The 17,943-nt window shown below is 43.2% G+C and overlaps 2 protein-coding genes across 7 annotated transcripts in view; both read left to right on the top strand.

Moving 5' to 3' along the window:
* MAP4K4 (mitogen-activated protein kinase kinase kinase kinase 4) overlaps positions 1–17,943 on the top strand; it is a 159,408-nt gene that overhangs the window by 24,146 nt on the left and 117,319 nt on the right. The window lies entirely within an intron of this gene.
* LOC148043283 (uncharacterized) lies at positions 11,742–13,111 on the top strand. The gene has a single exon (XM_087726721.1). The coding sequence runs from the start codon at positions 11,823–11,825 to the stop codon at positions 13,029–13,031; it is 1,209 nt and encodes a 402-aa protein (XP_087582847.1). The 5' UTR covers positions 11,742–11,822; the 3' UTR covers positions 13,032–13,111.

Below are 17,943 nucleotides of genomic sequence, written 5' to 3'. Positions count from 1 at the left end.
ACAGCCATATACTTGCAGCATTACAAAATATATAAGATTATTTTGAATGCAAGTAGAGGGTTTGTGTTTATGTGTGAGGCAAAGTGTGTAATCTTATGATCTTTGAATGGAATAAGTATAGTACATAGTATAGCTACCATATTGGCATGGTGTGAAAGTGTCTTTTAGTCTGTTCATGTTATTACAAATGAAAGAATGGAGATCTGTTTCTCGCTTGAATTAATTTGCAAGCTTTTGCAAATTAAAAAATATATTCTTGAATTCTAAACTAGAATTTTAAAGTCTAATGATGCTATTTTATTTTGAATTGATACATTAAATATATCATGAATTGTAAGCCAGCTAGAATTAAATGGACTGGGGATAATATAGGAAAAACCGTTAAGCAAATAAATAATATTTTTTATCAATGGCCTTTAAGGATAAGATGAACATCTTGTGAATCTTTTTATAGAAAAGTTAAACAGAATTATGTGGGTGTCAAGTATAGACTAGACAAAGATGGAAGCAGCTGGCGTTTGGCTAAAGTAAAACCAGTAGTGACCTTCCCGCTCATAATCTCATTAAAGACCCTCAGAAAAACACGTCTGAAAACCCTCTGCCCTCTGGGTCAGGAGGCCCTGAAAATCTCACCATGAGATGCCTCTTTTTTGCAAAAATGTAGCACACTCTCCTGTGGAGACTTGTAATTGTAGTATGCTTAGCAATTACTGAAAGCAGCTGCGTGGGTTAATTCTGTAAGCTAATAACACTTTCTGATTTAGTCCCATACTTAATTCATGATACTTATGTAACATTGCTTGGTTATATGTACCTATTGTCTCTTTTCCTTTCAACCATAGATTTCATGTTCTACAAGATAGCAATCTTAAATTTTGACTTTAATTTTCGCTTACATTTTTATTTCTGCTGTTTCATGGAGCCCAAGATGCATCTTGTCCTACTTCCTTAAAAAAATCATTCAAACATATTTTGAAGTGGATTTGGGCTGGAAGGGGAGAATGATAAGACTACAATTACCTTGGAAAGCTAGATGGGCATTTGACCCCAGTTCTGCTTATTGCTTTCAGGTAACCTGGTAGTTTGGTGTAAAAAAGGACATCTAAGTTATGGAAATGATAGAACAAATACAGTAATCTAAGATATAGGGGAAAAATGCCCAGGATCTTTGTAGAAAAAAGAATCAGCGTTACCACCTCCACTTGTGGTGTATATATAATTACATTTAATTTTCATAAACCAAACTTGGCCAACAATTTTCCTCATTTTTAAAAAAAACTGTCATACAATAAAATATATGCACAAAAATGTAAGCTTCACTTACATGCACATATTTACTAATATTCATCTTGATACCCCCATATTTTGGGGATAGAGGGTGTACAATCTAGCTTAGAAACTCAAAAAATATATTGGAGATGTCTCATTTTCCAAAAGGCATTGTAGTAGATGAGCCAGTGTTTGATCCATAACTTTTGATCTGAATATTTATTCTTTCATGGTATACAGTAATGATTTAAATTGTTTACATATAGATTGTTTTAAAATTGGATCAGATTTAATCCGGTGATAGGTGGTGTGTACATTAAAGTTTGTGTGCAATAAAGCAACAAAAGATAAACTTTTGTTTTCTTCCAACTTTTCCTGAAGTGACTTAGCATTTGAGGGTTCTCAACATTTTATTTAGGAGAGCCAGTTTGGTGGCAGTAGGCTAGAAACCAGGTGACTGTGACTTTTAGTCTCTCATTAAGCGCAAAGTCAGCTGTCCATCAGCCCTAGAAAGGAGGCAGATTTTTGAAATAGCCCTAGAAACAGCTTCTGAAATATCTCACTAAGAAAACAATAGGGACTTCTCCAGGCAATCTCTCAGGCAATGGTAGACAAAAATATTTACTTAGATGGGCACATCCATATATTGATATATTAAAATATATGAATATAAAAGTAGATTATTTATTTCCCATTTCTGTATTTTTATCTATCCTGATGAATAATGTACTAAGCTAAATATGGTTTTATGAAGTGAATTGCACATCAATCAACATGTACATACATGTTGTATGAAATATGAATGCATATATTAAATATTTTAAAAGTTAATGGATGATCTGGTTCAGTATATAAGGAATGTTTATTCCTTATATACGTTTCTTCAGTGTTACAGTTGATAAATTGTTCAATAAGAAATGTTGATAAATTAATTTGATGGTTTGAACTGCTAATAGATACTGTCTGAAAGTTTGTTACTGCTTTATTCAAGCCCTGTTGAATCTAACACACAAATGGATTGATGTAGAAGAGAAAAAAGAACAGGTGCCAAATACTGTGTTTTCAGGGGAACAAATATTAAATATATAAATATGGTGTGTATGTTTTTTTTAAACAAAAAATAATGAAACCTTTTGTGAATCAGGGATCTTCTAGTATCTTTATATTGCATTCAAGGCAATTTTCTACAGTGTCTGCTTGAATCCAGAAGTAGAAGGGACAGATAAAGCTACTTTTGGTTATCCCTTGATTGTAAAAGCTTATTTCCTGAAATCCATGGTTATAATATATGGGATGTGAAGCCTATTGTTTTGTTTTCGGATTTTTTTTAACATTATAGTTTGAACAAGGTAATTGTTGATGATAATTTTAAAGAATGACCAGCTATTTTAGTACTTGATGCTGCCTCCGAGTACATTCAGGATTTTTCTTAACAATCAACCTAAAACAACTGAGGAAAGATTATATGTTAAGCAATGGAACATCTAATTCCAAATGGAACTCGTTCTTGTGAATCGGTACATTTCTAACTTCTTTGTTTCTTCCTATGGTATTTTTCTCATTTTGAAATGAGAAAAATTATGTGCAATCATGCACTGGCCTACCAGCATGTCCTACTTATCCAAAGATCATCTTCCACAGCCACTCAGGAGTTGCCAGAATTTGCCTACATCGCTTTTTTAGGAGCGATGGGGCCATCCTTCATGACTTTCCTCTGATTAACCCATAGTGAAGTGAGATAAGCTGTGTGATAGAGCACTGCATTTTCTTCTCTGTATAGACTTTTATTTATATTTGTCACCCATCTCATTTCAAAACAATTTTGGGAGGCTTAGAACACAATATCCTGCAAAAACTGAGGAGAGAGAAGTGTTCTCAAACACTTCTGTGATAAAAACATTGATATTCCTTTCTTGATTTCCACTGTTGTCTTCAGACTCCAGGATTCTCAAAAGAAATCTCAAAAGAAAGGAAATCCTCAAGCCCATCCAAGAATAGAATGTGGCTTATCCTTGTACTGGTAGATTTGATGGCTCTTTTTCTTCCAGATGTTTAGATGGAGATGTGGGAGAAGAAGCATGGAAAGAAAATGTCTATCACAGGCTCTGTGAGACTGTTATCCCCAAACAATTTCATTCTCTTGTGCCTGAAATTCTATAAATCCTTCAGTTCAAGGGAGTTTAATTTCAGCCCAGTCATTCACATGGTGAGCCAAAGTTATTGTCTGTGGGCATAGAAGTGATTTTCCTCTCCCCAAGACATATACTCTAAGAAAGGTTTTTCAGTTGTCTGATATTTTAAAAGCCCCATTTAAAAATACTTCTGTAAACTATAGGTTACAGGGATATGCATTTCAGATGATGATATGCCCTGCTTTCTGAAGGTAGACTCAATTACTTTCTTCTGAAGAGGATTCATAATGACAGTACTCTAAAAGTCAAAAGAATAGGTCCAGATCCATGTTTAATTGTGTGATTATATTACACAAATAATAGAGCAATGATATCACTTAGCACTGCCAGTTCCATTAGCAGAAGGTTCTTACAGTGCTACTCAATTGTCTTTAAGGAACCAAATAAATAGTAATTGAAAATACATTCTGGATTTGCAATGTAATACAACAATCTAGGTTACATCCAACATAGGGCTTCACTAAATCTCCAAGTAGGGTATTTGCCATGCCAATTGCTAGTATTACTGGCAGTTTCTAACATTCATATATTTGGGCTGCCACTTCTAATAAACTGCCCTGCTGGTTGCTGTATTATCTGAGAGAAGAAACAATTATCTCAAAACCCTCAGCACCTGGAAATTATTTTAGACTTTGTCCTATTCCCAAGTTCCAGGAAGCATAAGTTAAACAGTTAATCAGGTCAATGTTGCATGCCAAGGCTACTTCATTGACTCAATTTTATGAGCCCTAATTGATTCATAACAACCATTTACCTGGATTCCATTACAAGGTTTGCACAGCTGGTGGATTGATGGACTTCAAATCACATTCTTGGAGTTCAGTAGACAGGATAAGGATATTTCCTTCATAAATTTCATTGTCTACTATATTAATACCACGCAGTGGTGGGTTGCAGGTGGTACGCCCCAGTACGGGCGTACCGGAGCCTGCCTGAAGCACTGTGTACCATCTACCGGAGAGCCACCCACCCCACGCTCCTTACCTGTCTTTAAACCCTTTGGCACTTCTGCGCACATGCATGGCACGTACAGCGCCTGTGCGATGCTCCTGCCAAGCAGCTGGAGTGTCGCAGAGGCTTGCAGATGTGTCGCTGGATGGTAGGACGCATGCACGTGCTGCGTGCGTGGGCGTGCGTGCCACATGCATTCATGTGGAAGACGCCAGGCCCCGTTGCAACTGTACCGGTTGCAATGGGATCCGGAACCCACCACTGATACCACATGTCAATATTAATACATAACACTATGACCCGAATGCATGTGACATGCTAATGCAGAACCAAATTGTGTTTTCTTCAAGATTGCTAGAATGGATGCAGCCTCATTTTTCTGTCCATCTGTCTGAGTAATACATATTAGTGCTCCTTTAAGATTGACTGAGGATCTGTGAAGGATACTTAAACCACAGTTGTTCCTTGAAATAATAGTGAGACTTGGCAATTGTTTCTGGATATCCAGAGACTGAATCAGTTCCTTTCATTCCCCAGTTTCCCATACAAAGAACTTTGGATTCAGATACCCTGGAATGAAATAACTCAAAGGTCTTCTCTATCTTTGTCTGCTTTCTCCCCTGCTGCCTTTTATGCTGGACAAAAGGTATTGGAGAAAAATGGACTCATCCTGCTGCCCCCCCCCCCCAATGGTCTGAAAGACCATGTTATTTTGAGTTGATATAGCTGCTCCTATACCTTGATAAGCTCTTATCCAGTTGAGACTCTTCACTGAAGTGTTTATCCAGGTTAGAGTAGGTTGTATCGTCATACTCAGAAGTTGTAAAGTGATTCAGTTTCCCTCCAGGCTCTCTTAATCTCCTCTAGAGTTTCGACAGTCTGATTATATGTTGTAATCTGATATGCCATCTACCAAAGGAGCAGGAAGTGATGGTGGTGATGGTTGCACAGACTGTGCAACTGTGTGAGTCAGTTCCTTAGATACTGACTTTGTGCAAGTTGTCCTTGACAGGACATGTGATTCAATACATTGAAATGAGAAGTCTCAGTGATGGCATTAGTTGTCTTATATGATCTCCCATTTGAGCAGAGGACATGCTATGTGAAGAAGTTGTCCTGAAATCACTTTCTGTTCAAAAATTTATCTCCTGGCATTTCAGAGGATTCTATAAGCTGTAGTATATCATTCATTCAGAGTTCTTTGCTCAGCAGACATAACATTTCTTATCTGGACAATGGCCTTCCTATCAGGTAGGCAGGTATTTAGGTCAGTGAGGGGTCCTTGGTACTCTCTGAGCTTGTTTGTTTTCTTGCAGATGTTTCATTACTCAAATTAGGTAACATCATCAGTGCAAGCAAACTCAGAGAGCACCAAGGACCCTTTATGTCAATGCTGAGCTATAAATATTCAGGGTGGATAAAAATCGATGATTTTTTTAAAAAAATAAAAAAGGATTAAAAAAAATTAAATCTGAGATTTAAATTGATTTTTTTATTTTTATCAAATTTATTTTAATAAAATGCTTTTGGAGTAAAAAAAGCTAGTTTTCTATTTATTAATAATTTAGTTTATTCAACATGAAATGGAGCTTAGCTATGTAGCATAAGGCTCTATATTCTGCAATATTAGGACTGTTGGTGAGTCAACAGCGGGTCAGAGAACGAGCTGCTGCAGGACAGAGATGGCAGTTGCTCTTTAAAAATTATGATTTAAATTCAATTGATTTAAATCAAGCCTTTTTACTAGTGATTTAAATCATGATTTCAATCGTGATTTAAATTGACTTGATTTAAATCAAATCTACCATTGTCTCCTTTATTATATAGGTTAGTGGCCTTAATAGCTTTTTTTGGTTTTTTTTTAAATCCATTGATCCATTAACTCTACATTCATACCCTCCAACAACTGCATAAAATAACAGAGTGACAAAGGACGCTGGAAGTCTTCTAATTCAACTCCCTGCTTGGGCAGGAGAGCCTATACCATTTCAGATAGATGATAGTTCATTGTCAGAAATGTCCTTAGTTTATTCTTAACTTTCACAGCATTCAGAATTTTTTTTTGTCCACATCTAGCCACATTAAGAAAGAGATATATATCTAAAGATGGATGTCTAAACTACCATCACACTTTTCCTTAAAAAGACCCATAATGAATCTCGCTACTCCTTGTTTTATTTTGGAAAACCTCTTTTAGCCTTAATATGCTTTTATTACACCAACCTGTCTCTATACTATGTGCTATAATAGAATATAAAACATGTCTTCCAGAATTGTGTGCCTTCATTTTATGCTTCATAGTTAGAATTGCTTCACCTTCTTTGAATAGGAAATGAGCGGGTGTGTAAAGCTGGAGACAGTGGAAATCAGTCATACAAATGTAGCAATTTGGCTTGTATTTATTGGTTAACTAGGAGAAAGAAAGTTAGTCACCTGTCCAAAGTTTCTTCACTTCCTTTAGGCTAAATCAAGAATAATTTGCAAGGAATAATAAATATACAACGGGGAACAAGAAAGCTCTTGAAGAGGTCTTAGGAAAAATGGTATTTTATCATTGTACAAAATTCAGGAAGAATACCAACCAGGGGATAATTTGCATGGCAGATACTAAAATTTGACTTATACATTTTGTTATAGGACTTAATTAGAGGGTTAAATAAATTCTAAGAGATGGCAGTTTTGAGAACTGAAAAATTATGTATGCCTATATGTAAGGTGAATGGCTAAAGAGATAGGTAAATAGGTCTGTGTTATAGGAATGTTTATGAGACATCATCTAGACAGTGATTCATTGTGTTCATATGAAAAACTGTCTCAGAAATGCATATCTTTATGTTATCCTTTGTAGTACTGATAAGAAGTATTGGCCAGTTGAGGATTGTCTGATTTCTAATCTCTGTTGGCAGTTTTCAGAGTATGGTTTGGGGCATTCAAGGCCCTTTCTGGGGATTTTTTAATTTTAAATTTTCTAAATTTTAAATTCTAATAAAGTAAATATTGATAAATACAACCCAGAACTCTTTCATATAAACCAAAACTGTTTATTCCTCAATCATTTTTAAGAATTAAAGGGCTCCTGACACCAAAACGTATGAGAACCGCTGATCTAGGAAACACCTCTGAAGAATAATATGTGGAATGGATTTTTCGCATAGTTTTTGCTGAACTGTAGCTAAAACCAATCTGTTATCTATGTATTTATTTGGGCAAATGGTCTTTTGGGATCGTCAAGGTCCACCTGATTTTGTTGAACATGTGCCTTTTTTTCTGCTTTAGCTAATTCATGTTTTTGTGTGCAAGGCAGAGTTTGACAGTCAAGGATGTCAAAGTTAAATGTTAAATGTTCTAACTTGTTCGGGATTATATTGTAATTACACTGAACATAGTCTATCTCATCCCCTAAATAATTTGACTTTAAACTGGGGACATAGGAAATGAAGATTCAAAATTAGATAGTCCATTTTAAATGTGGGCAAAAGCTTACTTTGTAAAGCAGCAAGACGGATTACTGTGATGTGTTAACTTCTATAAATCTACAAGTTATGGTTTGCTCTAAAACAGAATGTTGGAGAATTGTCTCTCTGGAAGCCCCTTTGGAATTCAGAAGTACCTATGGAGACTACTGAGCACCTAGTAATATAATGGGGTAAAGCAGTAGCTTTAGTGGCAGAGCTTCAGTTTAATCACTGGCATCTATAGGAAGATAATGGTGGTAGGGTGGGGCAGGGAACCAATGCTGTTGACACACGGGGTGGTTAGATAATTACATGAATATTTGATTCATTGAAAAATGTTTCTTGAGTTCGTATTTATATGCATTACTCTACAAAGGCAGGGAGAGGCCAGGTACACCGATTGACAGTAAATCTTTAAGGTGACTCAGGCCGTTGGTGCATGGAAATTGTTATGTCATAGCATTTTTTTAATGCTGGTCAGTGAGCTTAAGCAGTTATTGTTCTTGAACTTAACTCTTAAAAGTCCTCCTTGTTCCTTTCTATGGTCCCAGTTTTTTTAAAAAAGTTTCCAATACTTTGTGTAGTTTCCTACCAATTCATTTTATGAATTTATGCTAGTTTGAAGTAAATTTAACTATAATTTCATTTCAGACTCTTCAGGATAGAAATAGTGTTATTAGCTCACTTGCTCTCTGCGATTTCCAGCTCCTCACAGCTTCTGAAGATTTATTTGAGAAGGAGATATATATTAAGAACCATAATTGCATAAGATGGAATGTTTTGAATAACTGGTTAAAACACAGTTCTCCATAGTGAGGGGGGAGGAGTATCCAGAATGGGTTGACCTTATCCTCTCGTGATTGGATTGAGTCAGATAAGCTCTTTGGGTTCCGCCCCCTGGTACCGGGCATGCCCAGTTTTTCTGACTCAAAACGATCGTGAGACGTTGCTCATTCTGGATCTCCAGCAATTTACTAGGATCTAAAGGAAAATTCACTTGGACCCGTCGAGTTTTGCCTCCCTGCTTCGCACACAGCCTCCTCCTGCAGGATTGGGACTGCCACTAGCCCCCCTGGGGCGGCACGCTGCCCTGGCCACTGAGGACATCCAAAGACTCTCAGTGAGGACCTTGGCCGGGCAGCAGGAGGACGGGCAAAAGCCTCTAGCAGGCAGCCCTAACCGCTGAGGCTTGTAAATCGCTGGAGCGCTCCGTTGCTCCCCTCAAGGGTTGAGCAACGAACCAGGGCTTCCAAACGCCCTGGAGCGCCCGCGCTGCCTCCACGTGGCCAGAGGATCGTGAGGAAGCCGAAGAAGCTGTTCCTGGCCACAGCGGCATCGGAGGAGAGGCAGGAGGAAGAGAATCTGGCTGGGAGCGCACGTGGCAAGCTCTCAGGAGCACAAGCCTCTCTTCAGGCACTTTTAAATTTCGCGCCCCTTTGCAAGCTGCTCGGCGCCATTTTGAAGCCAAGAGGACCCACGTGGTCCAAGATGGCGGCGCCCAGCAGCTACCAGGAAGGAGAATCCCAGGCAGCTGCAAGCATGGACTGCAGCCCCACCGGAGAGGCAGAAGAGCAAGCATCCAGGTCAGTGGCTTCCCCAGAGACTGCCCGAGGAGGGGGGGGAGAGGAAAGGCTAAATGCAAAACCAAGCACCTTTCCCCCAGGGCAGATCCAGAGGAAGGGAGGGGTCACAAGCCCTCTAAATACGAGCAGAGGAGGCATAAGGCTTTAGAGAGGCTTTGCAAAAAGGCAGCCAGCCATCAGGACGCCCCAGGCAAAGGGGGAGAAAATCCAGGCACTCCCTTATCCAGTGGAGGCTCAGGGGAGAATCCAGCCCTGCCAGCAAGGATCCCTATAGACACCTCGGGACTTTGGGGCTCTACTCAGGGGTGGCAATCCCCTACCACCCCTACTGTGGGGGCAGCCTTGCCTACTGGCTTTTCCCTTTTGGGCAGCCCCCCCCCTGCTCAAGGGGGCATCAGCCCCAACCAAGCACCTCCCACAGGGGCCCCCAACTTCCAGGAATTAATGATGCAGGCTTTTCAGCAATACATGGCTGCAGCATTCCAACAGCCACAGCCTCAGGGGGCCCCCCTCCCACCCACCCCCAGGGCTCCTGAGTTCCCAGAAGCCCAGGAGGAAGAGATTCACAGCTCCTCAGATTCATCCCAGGAGTACAGTGACAATGAAAGTGAGGAAGGCGAGATCAGAGAACTCAAGCTGTCAGAGGATGAAGGCATGCCTCCTCCTAAACCTACATTCACCGGGTTGTTCCAGCCCTCACTGTTTAAGTCCCTGCTCTTCAAGGCCAAGGCAACGGTCAAGTTAGGCAACAGAGCAGCGGAGGCCACACCCCAATGCCAGGGCTTCTCAGCGGAGAACATCTTTGATGAGCAGGCCATCGAGGCAGACACTGTTCCTACGCCCAAGACCTTCCTTGACCTGATAAGGCGCCAATGGGCATCTACTACAACTGGCCCCTCACCCTCCTCTTCAGACAGGGTGTTCTTCAATGTGGACCAAGAGCTGGCTAAGCTACTTGCACAGCCCGCCATAGATGATCCAGTCGTGGCTCTTCATACATCCACCAACATGCCCGGGGAGCCAGAGGATGCCTTGAAGGCGGAGGACAAGAAGGCAGATCTCACCTTGCAGAGGGGTCATCTAGCAGCGGCCTGGGCTGTGAAAGCATCCACCACAACCTCCTTCATCATCAGATCTTCCTTGCTGTGGCTGCAGGAGCTACAGCAACACACACCCATAGCAGATGCCCGGTCACATCAGGACATCAACAGGCTGGCAGCGGCCATCCAGTTCTCATCGGATGCCACCCTGGCTGCAGCCAGGTTTGCTTCCAGGGCGATCGCATCGTCGGTGTCATCATGCAGGCTGCTGTGGCTTCGACAGTGGCAGGCGGAGGTTCGTCACAAGTGGCGCCTGGCTTCTGCCCCCTTCACAGGGGACTCCCTCTTTGGCTCGGCTCTGGACCGGTTCCTGATTGAGAACAAGGACAAGAGGAAGGTCCTCGCCACTGCCCAGAAGAAAGGCAGCTTCAGGTCGACTCCATACCCCAGACGCTCCTACTCCCGGGGTCAGGACTCTGGTTCCTTCTTTCGGGGTCAGGACTCCCTTAGGGGGTCAGAGGCAGGTTTCTCTGGAAGCAGGCAGTATCAGGGGGATTCCCTGCTAGACAGAGGTACCCGGACAGACAGCAAAGAGGCAGGCAGCAGAAGCGGCCCTTTCGAGGGGGCGGAGGGGGCGCTCCTTCTGCAGAAACTAAAGCTAGGCCCAGCGTTCTCCCCATTGGGGGATGCTTAGCGCACTTCACTGACCGCTGGGACCTCACCTCCTCTGACAGATGGGTGCAGAAGACCATCAGGCATGGCCTTTCACTCGAATTTCTTTCCAGTCCCCCGAGCTTCTTCCGGATATGTCCGGTTTCTAAGAACCCGACCCGGAGGCTGCTGATGCAGGAAGCCATCCAACACCTGTTGGAGATCAGGGCAATCCAGCCAGTGCCTCCAGAGCAACAGGGTCAGGGGCACTATTCCATCCTGTTTGTCATCCCCAAGGCATCTGGGGGCTGGAGAGCAATCCTTGACCTGAAACGCCTGAACCGTTCCATTTGCTATAGGAGGTTCAAGATGCACTCCCTACACTCTATCTTGGAGGGGGTTAGACAAGGAGACTTTCTCACTTCTATAGACCTCACTGAGGCCTATCTGCACATTCCCATTGCCCAGGATCACCGTAGGTATCTCAGGTTCTGCTACATGGGACACCACTACCGGGCCCTCCCCTTTGGGCTGTCTTCGGCCCCGAGGGTATTCACAAAGGTAATGGCAGCGCTGGCAGCGCGCCTGAGACAGGTCCCGGTGCGCATCCAATGTTACCTGGATGACCTGCTCCTGCAGTCATCTTCCTTTAGGGGCGCTCTGCGAGACCTAGACGTCACCATGACAGTCCTGAGGGACCACGGGTTTACAGTGAACCTAGCCAAGAGTCACCTCCACCCCTCTACTAGTCTGATTCACCTAGGAGCCAGAATAGACACCCAGGCGGGCATGGTCTTCCTGTTGCCCGACAGACAGATAGCGCTTAGACAGCTAGCCTCCTCGATAGCCAGGAAGCGCAAGGTGTCCTTAGCCACTCTGTCTAAACTACTAGGCACCATGGTCTCCGCCATTGGCATCGTCCCGTGGGCTCGCCTCCACACCAGAGATCTCCAATGGTTCCTCTTGCCGTTCCAGCGAAGGCGCACGAGCTGTTCGCAGACCAAGGTACTTCTCCCGGTAGAGGTCTCCCACTCCCTGACTTGGTGGACGTCCCCAGCGATCACGAAGGGCGAAACCTTCTGGACACCAGACCGCTTGACGGTAACGACGGACGCCAGTCTGAGCGGGTGGGGTGCCCATCTGCTGGCTCAGATGGCGCAAGGACAGTGGACTCAGGCGGAAGGGACTCACAACATAAACTGGTTGGAGCTCAGGGCAGTCCGCCTGGCCCTGTTACAATTCCAGAACTCGGTCAGGGGCCAGCACATATTAGTCCTCACAGACAATATCACCACCAAGGCTCACATAAACAGACAGGGGGGGACAAGATCAAGGGCCCTCATGAAGGAGGCCAAACGTCTGGGTCAGTGGACCAAAAGGAACCTCCGGTCTTTGAGGGCAGAACACATAGCGGGGGTGGACAACACCAGGGCCGACTGGCTCAGCCGGGCCGAGGTGGACAACTCAGAGTGGAGGCTACAGCCTGCGATATTTGAGGAGGTGGCCGAGCGCTTTGGGCGCCCAGAGGTCGATCTGTTCGCCACTCTCCTCAACACTCAACTCCCGAGGTTCTTCTCCAGGTACCGGACACGAGGGGCGGAAGGGACGGACGCTCTGTGGAGCTCATGGCCCAGGGGTCTTTTGTATGCCTTTCCTCCCTTGCCCCTGATTCCCAGGGTCATACGGAAGATCCTTCAGGAGGGGGCGGAAGTGGTTCTGTTGGCTCCTCATTGGCCCCGGAGGCCTTGGTTTGCAGATCTCCAGTCTCTGTCGGTGGAGAGGCCCTGGAGAATTCCCCAGGAGAGGATATCCCTCAGCCAGGAGGCGCTGGAGCACCCGGATCCTCAATGGCTCCAGTTGACCGCTTGGCGATTGAGCGGAACATCCTGAGGAAAGACCTCTTCTCCCCCAGGGTGATAAGGACTATCCAGGCCGCCCGCAGACCCTCCACAGAGCGCATCTATGGCTCCACGTGGCGGGCCTTTGACTCTTGGTGCAACTCCCGGGGGTACAACCCCATCCAGGCTACGGTGCCACAGGTTCTGGACTTCCTCCAGGCGGGCCTGGATAGAGGATTAGCTCCTAACACAATTAGGAGACAGGTTTCTGCCATCTCATCAGTTCTCCTGTGTGGCAGAAACCAGAGCTTGACGCACCACCCCATGGTCAGGCAATTCCTTAAGGGGGCTTCCAATCTCAGACCACCTACGGTACACAGGTACCCTTCCTGGGATTTCCACAGGGTACTGGACGCTCTAACGGGCGCTCCGTTTGAGCCATTACAAACAGTTTTCCTTAAGTTCCTGACCCTGAAGGTGGTGTTCCTGGTGGCCATCACCTCCACCAGGCGGATATCCGAACTGCAGGCGCTGTCCACCAGGGAGGATCTCTGTGTCTTCCACCAATAGCAGTAGACTTAGCAATAGAACCAAGATAGGGTGGTGTTACGGCTGGATCCATCCTTCATCCCCAAGGTGTGCTCCTGCTTCCATCGAGCCCAGGAACTGATTTTGCCCAACTTCTGTCCAGACCCTTCTCACCCATTGGAGAGGAAGTGGCACACTCTGGACGTTAGGAGGGCTCTGAGGATTTACCTCAGGAGAACCAGGCCAAACAGGAAATCCGAAGCCCTGTTTGTCTCCTTCCAACCAGGATCCCTGGGTAACAAGGTAACTTCCACCACTATTGGCAGGTGGTTGCGAACCTGCATTGCCACTGCGTACCAATCGCAGGGTTTACAGACACCAAATCATATCACAGCCCACTCCATGCGGAGTGCAGCCACATCCACGGCCTGGGCCACACAAGCATCCCTGGCCGAAATCTGCAGCGCAGCCACATGGGCTTCCCCCTCTCCCTTTGTTAGGAACTATAAGTTGGACTCCTTTGCCTCGGCAGAGGGCTCGTTCGGCCGCAGGGTGTTGCAGGTGGTTCACAGGGCAGGACCCGCGCCTCAACAGGCCTGAGTGGGGGACACGGGGCCTCAGGGGTCTCTCTCCCTAGGGACGTGCAGCCTTTGGTACGTCCCATTCTGGATACTCCTCCCCCCTCACTATGGAGAAAGGGCGTTGGTACTTACCTGATACGCCTCTTCTCATAGTGGGGGGAGGAGTATCCAGTCCCTCCCTGACTATGTTTGTACGACTAAGTGTTATGTTCATTGTTTATGTTGTTATTTAAATATTGATGTTGAAGACAATAAAAGCAAAAAAACTGAATCAAGAGTCTGGAGTGAATGATGCAACGAGTCGGAGAGAGCTCTTCGTCATTAAAACTGGGCATGCCCGGTACCAGGGGGCGGAGCCCAAAGAGCTTATCTGACTCAATCCAATCACAAGAGGATAAGGTCAACCCATTCTGGATACTCCTCCCCCCACTATGAGAAGAGGCGTATCAGGTAAGTACCAACGCCCTTTTTCTTGGAATGGTAGTATGTGCTTACTATTGCCTAAAATAAACCATTAGTAATATTTTTCTCAATATTGTGTATTATTTTAAACCTTTATATAAAAGTATGAAAGAAAGAAATGTTACAGGTGGCAAGTGGAGCCATATTTACTGGCACGGCAGCCCTTAGCCAGCTGATTTTCGGCTTTCCAGAGGGCCGGGAAAGGCCGTTTTCGCCCTCCCCAGGCTTCAGAAAAGCCTCCGGAGCCTAGAGAGGACGAAAAACAGGCCCAACAGGCCAACTGGAAGTTTGTTTCCAAACTTACGGTTGGGCTGCCATTGGGCCTGTTTTTCACCATCCCCAGGGTCTGGAGGCTTTCCTAAAGCCTAGGGAGGGCAAAAACAGCCTCCCCCAGCCTTCTGGAGGGTTGAGGAAGGCTGTTTTCACCCTCCCAAGGCTTCAGGAAAGCCTCCAGAGCCTGGGAAGGGTGAAAATTTCCCCTCCCATATGGGGATTGTGCGCATATGCGCAGGTGCAGCATCGTGTTCACATGCACAGGTGGGTGGGCACTTGTGAGCACACGATAACATGTGCGCACACAATTTTGGCACACCTTTAGAAAAAGGTTAGCCATCACTGCCTAACATTTGATAATATCTCCGGGATAAATTTCTAAAGCACATTAGAATCTTTCTCTTTCTCTCAAATGACTCACAGGTAGTCCTTCATTTATGACAGTTGGAACCAGATTTCTGTTGCTAAATGTTGCAGCCATAAAGTGCAACCACATTACTTAGCAATGTTTGCCTAGATCTTATTGTCATTAGACGAAGCATCTTCTTGCCAGCTTCTTGCAACCAAAGTCATTGGGAAAACTGGCAGAAGAGTGCATGTCCCAGAGCAGCTGACAGGTATGTGGGGGAGAGAGAAAGAGAGATAGTGAGCATTTGCAAGGGTGTGGGGTAGGGTGCACAAGAGATGTGGTAATGATGCACAAGGGGATGCATGAGAGGCATGGTGTGGGTTTAGAAGAATGCATAAGAAGCACATTTTGGGTTGAGAAGGGTGCACAAGAGGTGCAGGTGGGGTGTGTGCTTAGCGCTGAGAGGGGTCCACAAGAGATATGGTACAGTTGGGAAAGGAGTGCAAGGGAGAGTCAGGGAAGGTGTGCTGGATTGAAAAGGTGCCTGATGATGTGAATGAGGTGTTGCAATGGTTGGAGAGGTACTCAGTATGTGTGTTTGAGTGAGTGGTTAGCATGGCTTAAGTGTAGAGGGACTGTGGTAGGGCACATGAGTAGGGGAGACTTAGCCCAACAACTTCCAACCTTTCCTGCTGCTTCCCCATTGACTTTCTCAGAAAGCTGGCAGGGAATATTGCAAATGGTGGTATATGTTTGTGGGATATGCCACTGTTCATAATTGATTGCCAAATTACCAGATCAGAACTCTGGACCAATTGCAGACATTGTAATTTCAAACTGTTGCTGAAAGAATGGCTGTAAATCAAGGGCAATCTTTGTGCTCATAATATAGATTTAAAATATGCTTGAAACTGAAAATAGCTGATCTATTTGGGATCCAAATGAGGAGATAAATAACTATTATTAAAAGAATATTTTACAAATATTTAAAACAGAGGAAGATAGGAAAAAGTCATTACGAAAGGGTGAAAGAAACAGTGAGGAATAACAATAAATGATCAAAAAATTAAGATATCTAAAAAAGTGACTTCCAGTCTTCCTTACAGCAGTTTCAAACATGGTAGTTTCCCTCTCCACCTCTTCCATATTTGCATGCCCTAGTTTTCTTCTTCACATGAACAAAACCTTTTTAATGAATAAAATACTGAAATCAACTATTCATTTTATCAATATTCAGCAAAAAGTCTATAAAAGTTTTCTAAACTTTTGTAAAAAAAATTGTAGTTCCTTTCTTAAACAAGTCAAAGAATTTCTACACTCAGCTATCATCATTGATTCTCTGTAGACCAGTGTTTTTCAACCTTTTTTGTGCAAAGGCACACTTTTTTCATGAAAAAAATCACGAGGCACATCACCATTAGAAAATGTTAAAAATTTTTAACTGTGCCTATATTGACTATATATAAAGTAATTTTCCCACGGCACACCTTACACTATGTCACGGCACACTAGTGTGCCACGGCACAGTGGTTGAAAAACACTGCTGTAGACTACCCATCTTTGTGTGTATAATAGTCTCTCTGTAGTTACCATATATAAACTCAAATTGTCCCTGAACCTTTTATAGGTGTCTATAAATGTCCATAAATCCTAATAAAACAGTTCTTTCATCTGAACTTTTTAAAAACTTTTAAATACAAATCATCATTTGTATTTCTCTACTGTTATTTTTTCACAAGTCCAACATTCAAGATAAAATGTCCCTTCATGTTTTTCACATTTTCAACAGTGACAAAGTACCTTTGTACATCTTAGACAATCTCTGTGGTGTCATATAGAAGGAGATCGTTTTATGAAAGTCAGTTTTAAAAGTATGATTGGTATTAATGATCAAATAAAGTTTAAAAAATCCAAAAAAGAAAACACTTAAAAAATCCGTGACTATTCATTGTGAAGAAAACAATATGGCTGAGTCTGTGTAGCCATTTCTGCTCAAGGGAAACTTCATAATAAACAACAGAACAATAGTATTTTTCTCAAAAATGTTGGCACAAGTGTTTTATTTAGTTCTTGTAAAATGAGTTTTGTCAGCATTTCTCATCCTGGTGTCTCCAAGATGTATTGGATGGTAATGTTACCAGGAAATGCTGTCAGGAAATTCTGAAAGTTTTGTCCAATACATCTGAACAACAGGATTGGAAAAGCATCATAAATCAATTCATCTGCTTTGAAGATGTTAATATTCTACTGGGAAAGCAAACTATTATGTAAATAGGTAGAGCCCCCCCCCCTAAAATATGCTTCACTATGATCTGTTTGTTTAAAAACAACAGCATAAGAAAAACTGAATAAAATTAGACTGGATTCAGTTATATTTTTTAAAATAATTGTTTGGATCTGGGGCTGGGCTTATAAATGAATGCTATGGTACAGATATTTCTGAAACTGTCTACTTTGTTTTAACTCCTTCTGAAAAATGTTTCTACTGTGGTCTGTAAATGTATTATATGACTGAAAGTACAGAAAAGTTGAAAAGCTTTATTCTATGAAATGATATGGAAATAAACTTTGGGAATAGGACATGTTTTTTCAGCGTTCAACATAATAAAGTTACATACTATCATTACATGGACATTGCAGAATCAAAGCTTAACTAGTTAGGTTTTAGGCACCTTGGCTTTGTTTTAAAAACTTATGTATAAATTCTACATTGCTGTAGCAGAACTACTTGAAATGAAACAAAAGACCTCCAGGCATCTGGGATAGGTTTG

The sequence above is a fragment of the Thamnophis sirtalis genome, unplaced genomic scaffold (assembly GCF_051295495.1).
Source record: "Thamnophis sirtalis isolate CommonGarterSnake01/CBP01778 unplaced genomic scaffold, rThaSir2_p1.2 scaffold_12, whole genome shotgun sequence".
Classification (NCBI taxonomy): Eukaryota; Metazoa; Chordata; class Lepidosauria; order Squamata; family Natricidae; genus Thamnophis; species Thamnophis sirtalis.
This window is presented reverse-complemented; position numbering and strand designations above follow the sequence as displayed.

Excerpts from the sequence above, each read along its gene's own strand:
- LOC148043283 (XM_087726721.1), top strand. The coding sequence starts at position 11,823 with ATGACAGTCCTGAGGGACCACGGGTTTACAGTGAACCTAGCCAAGAGT.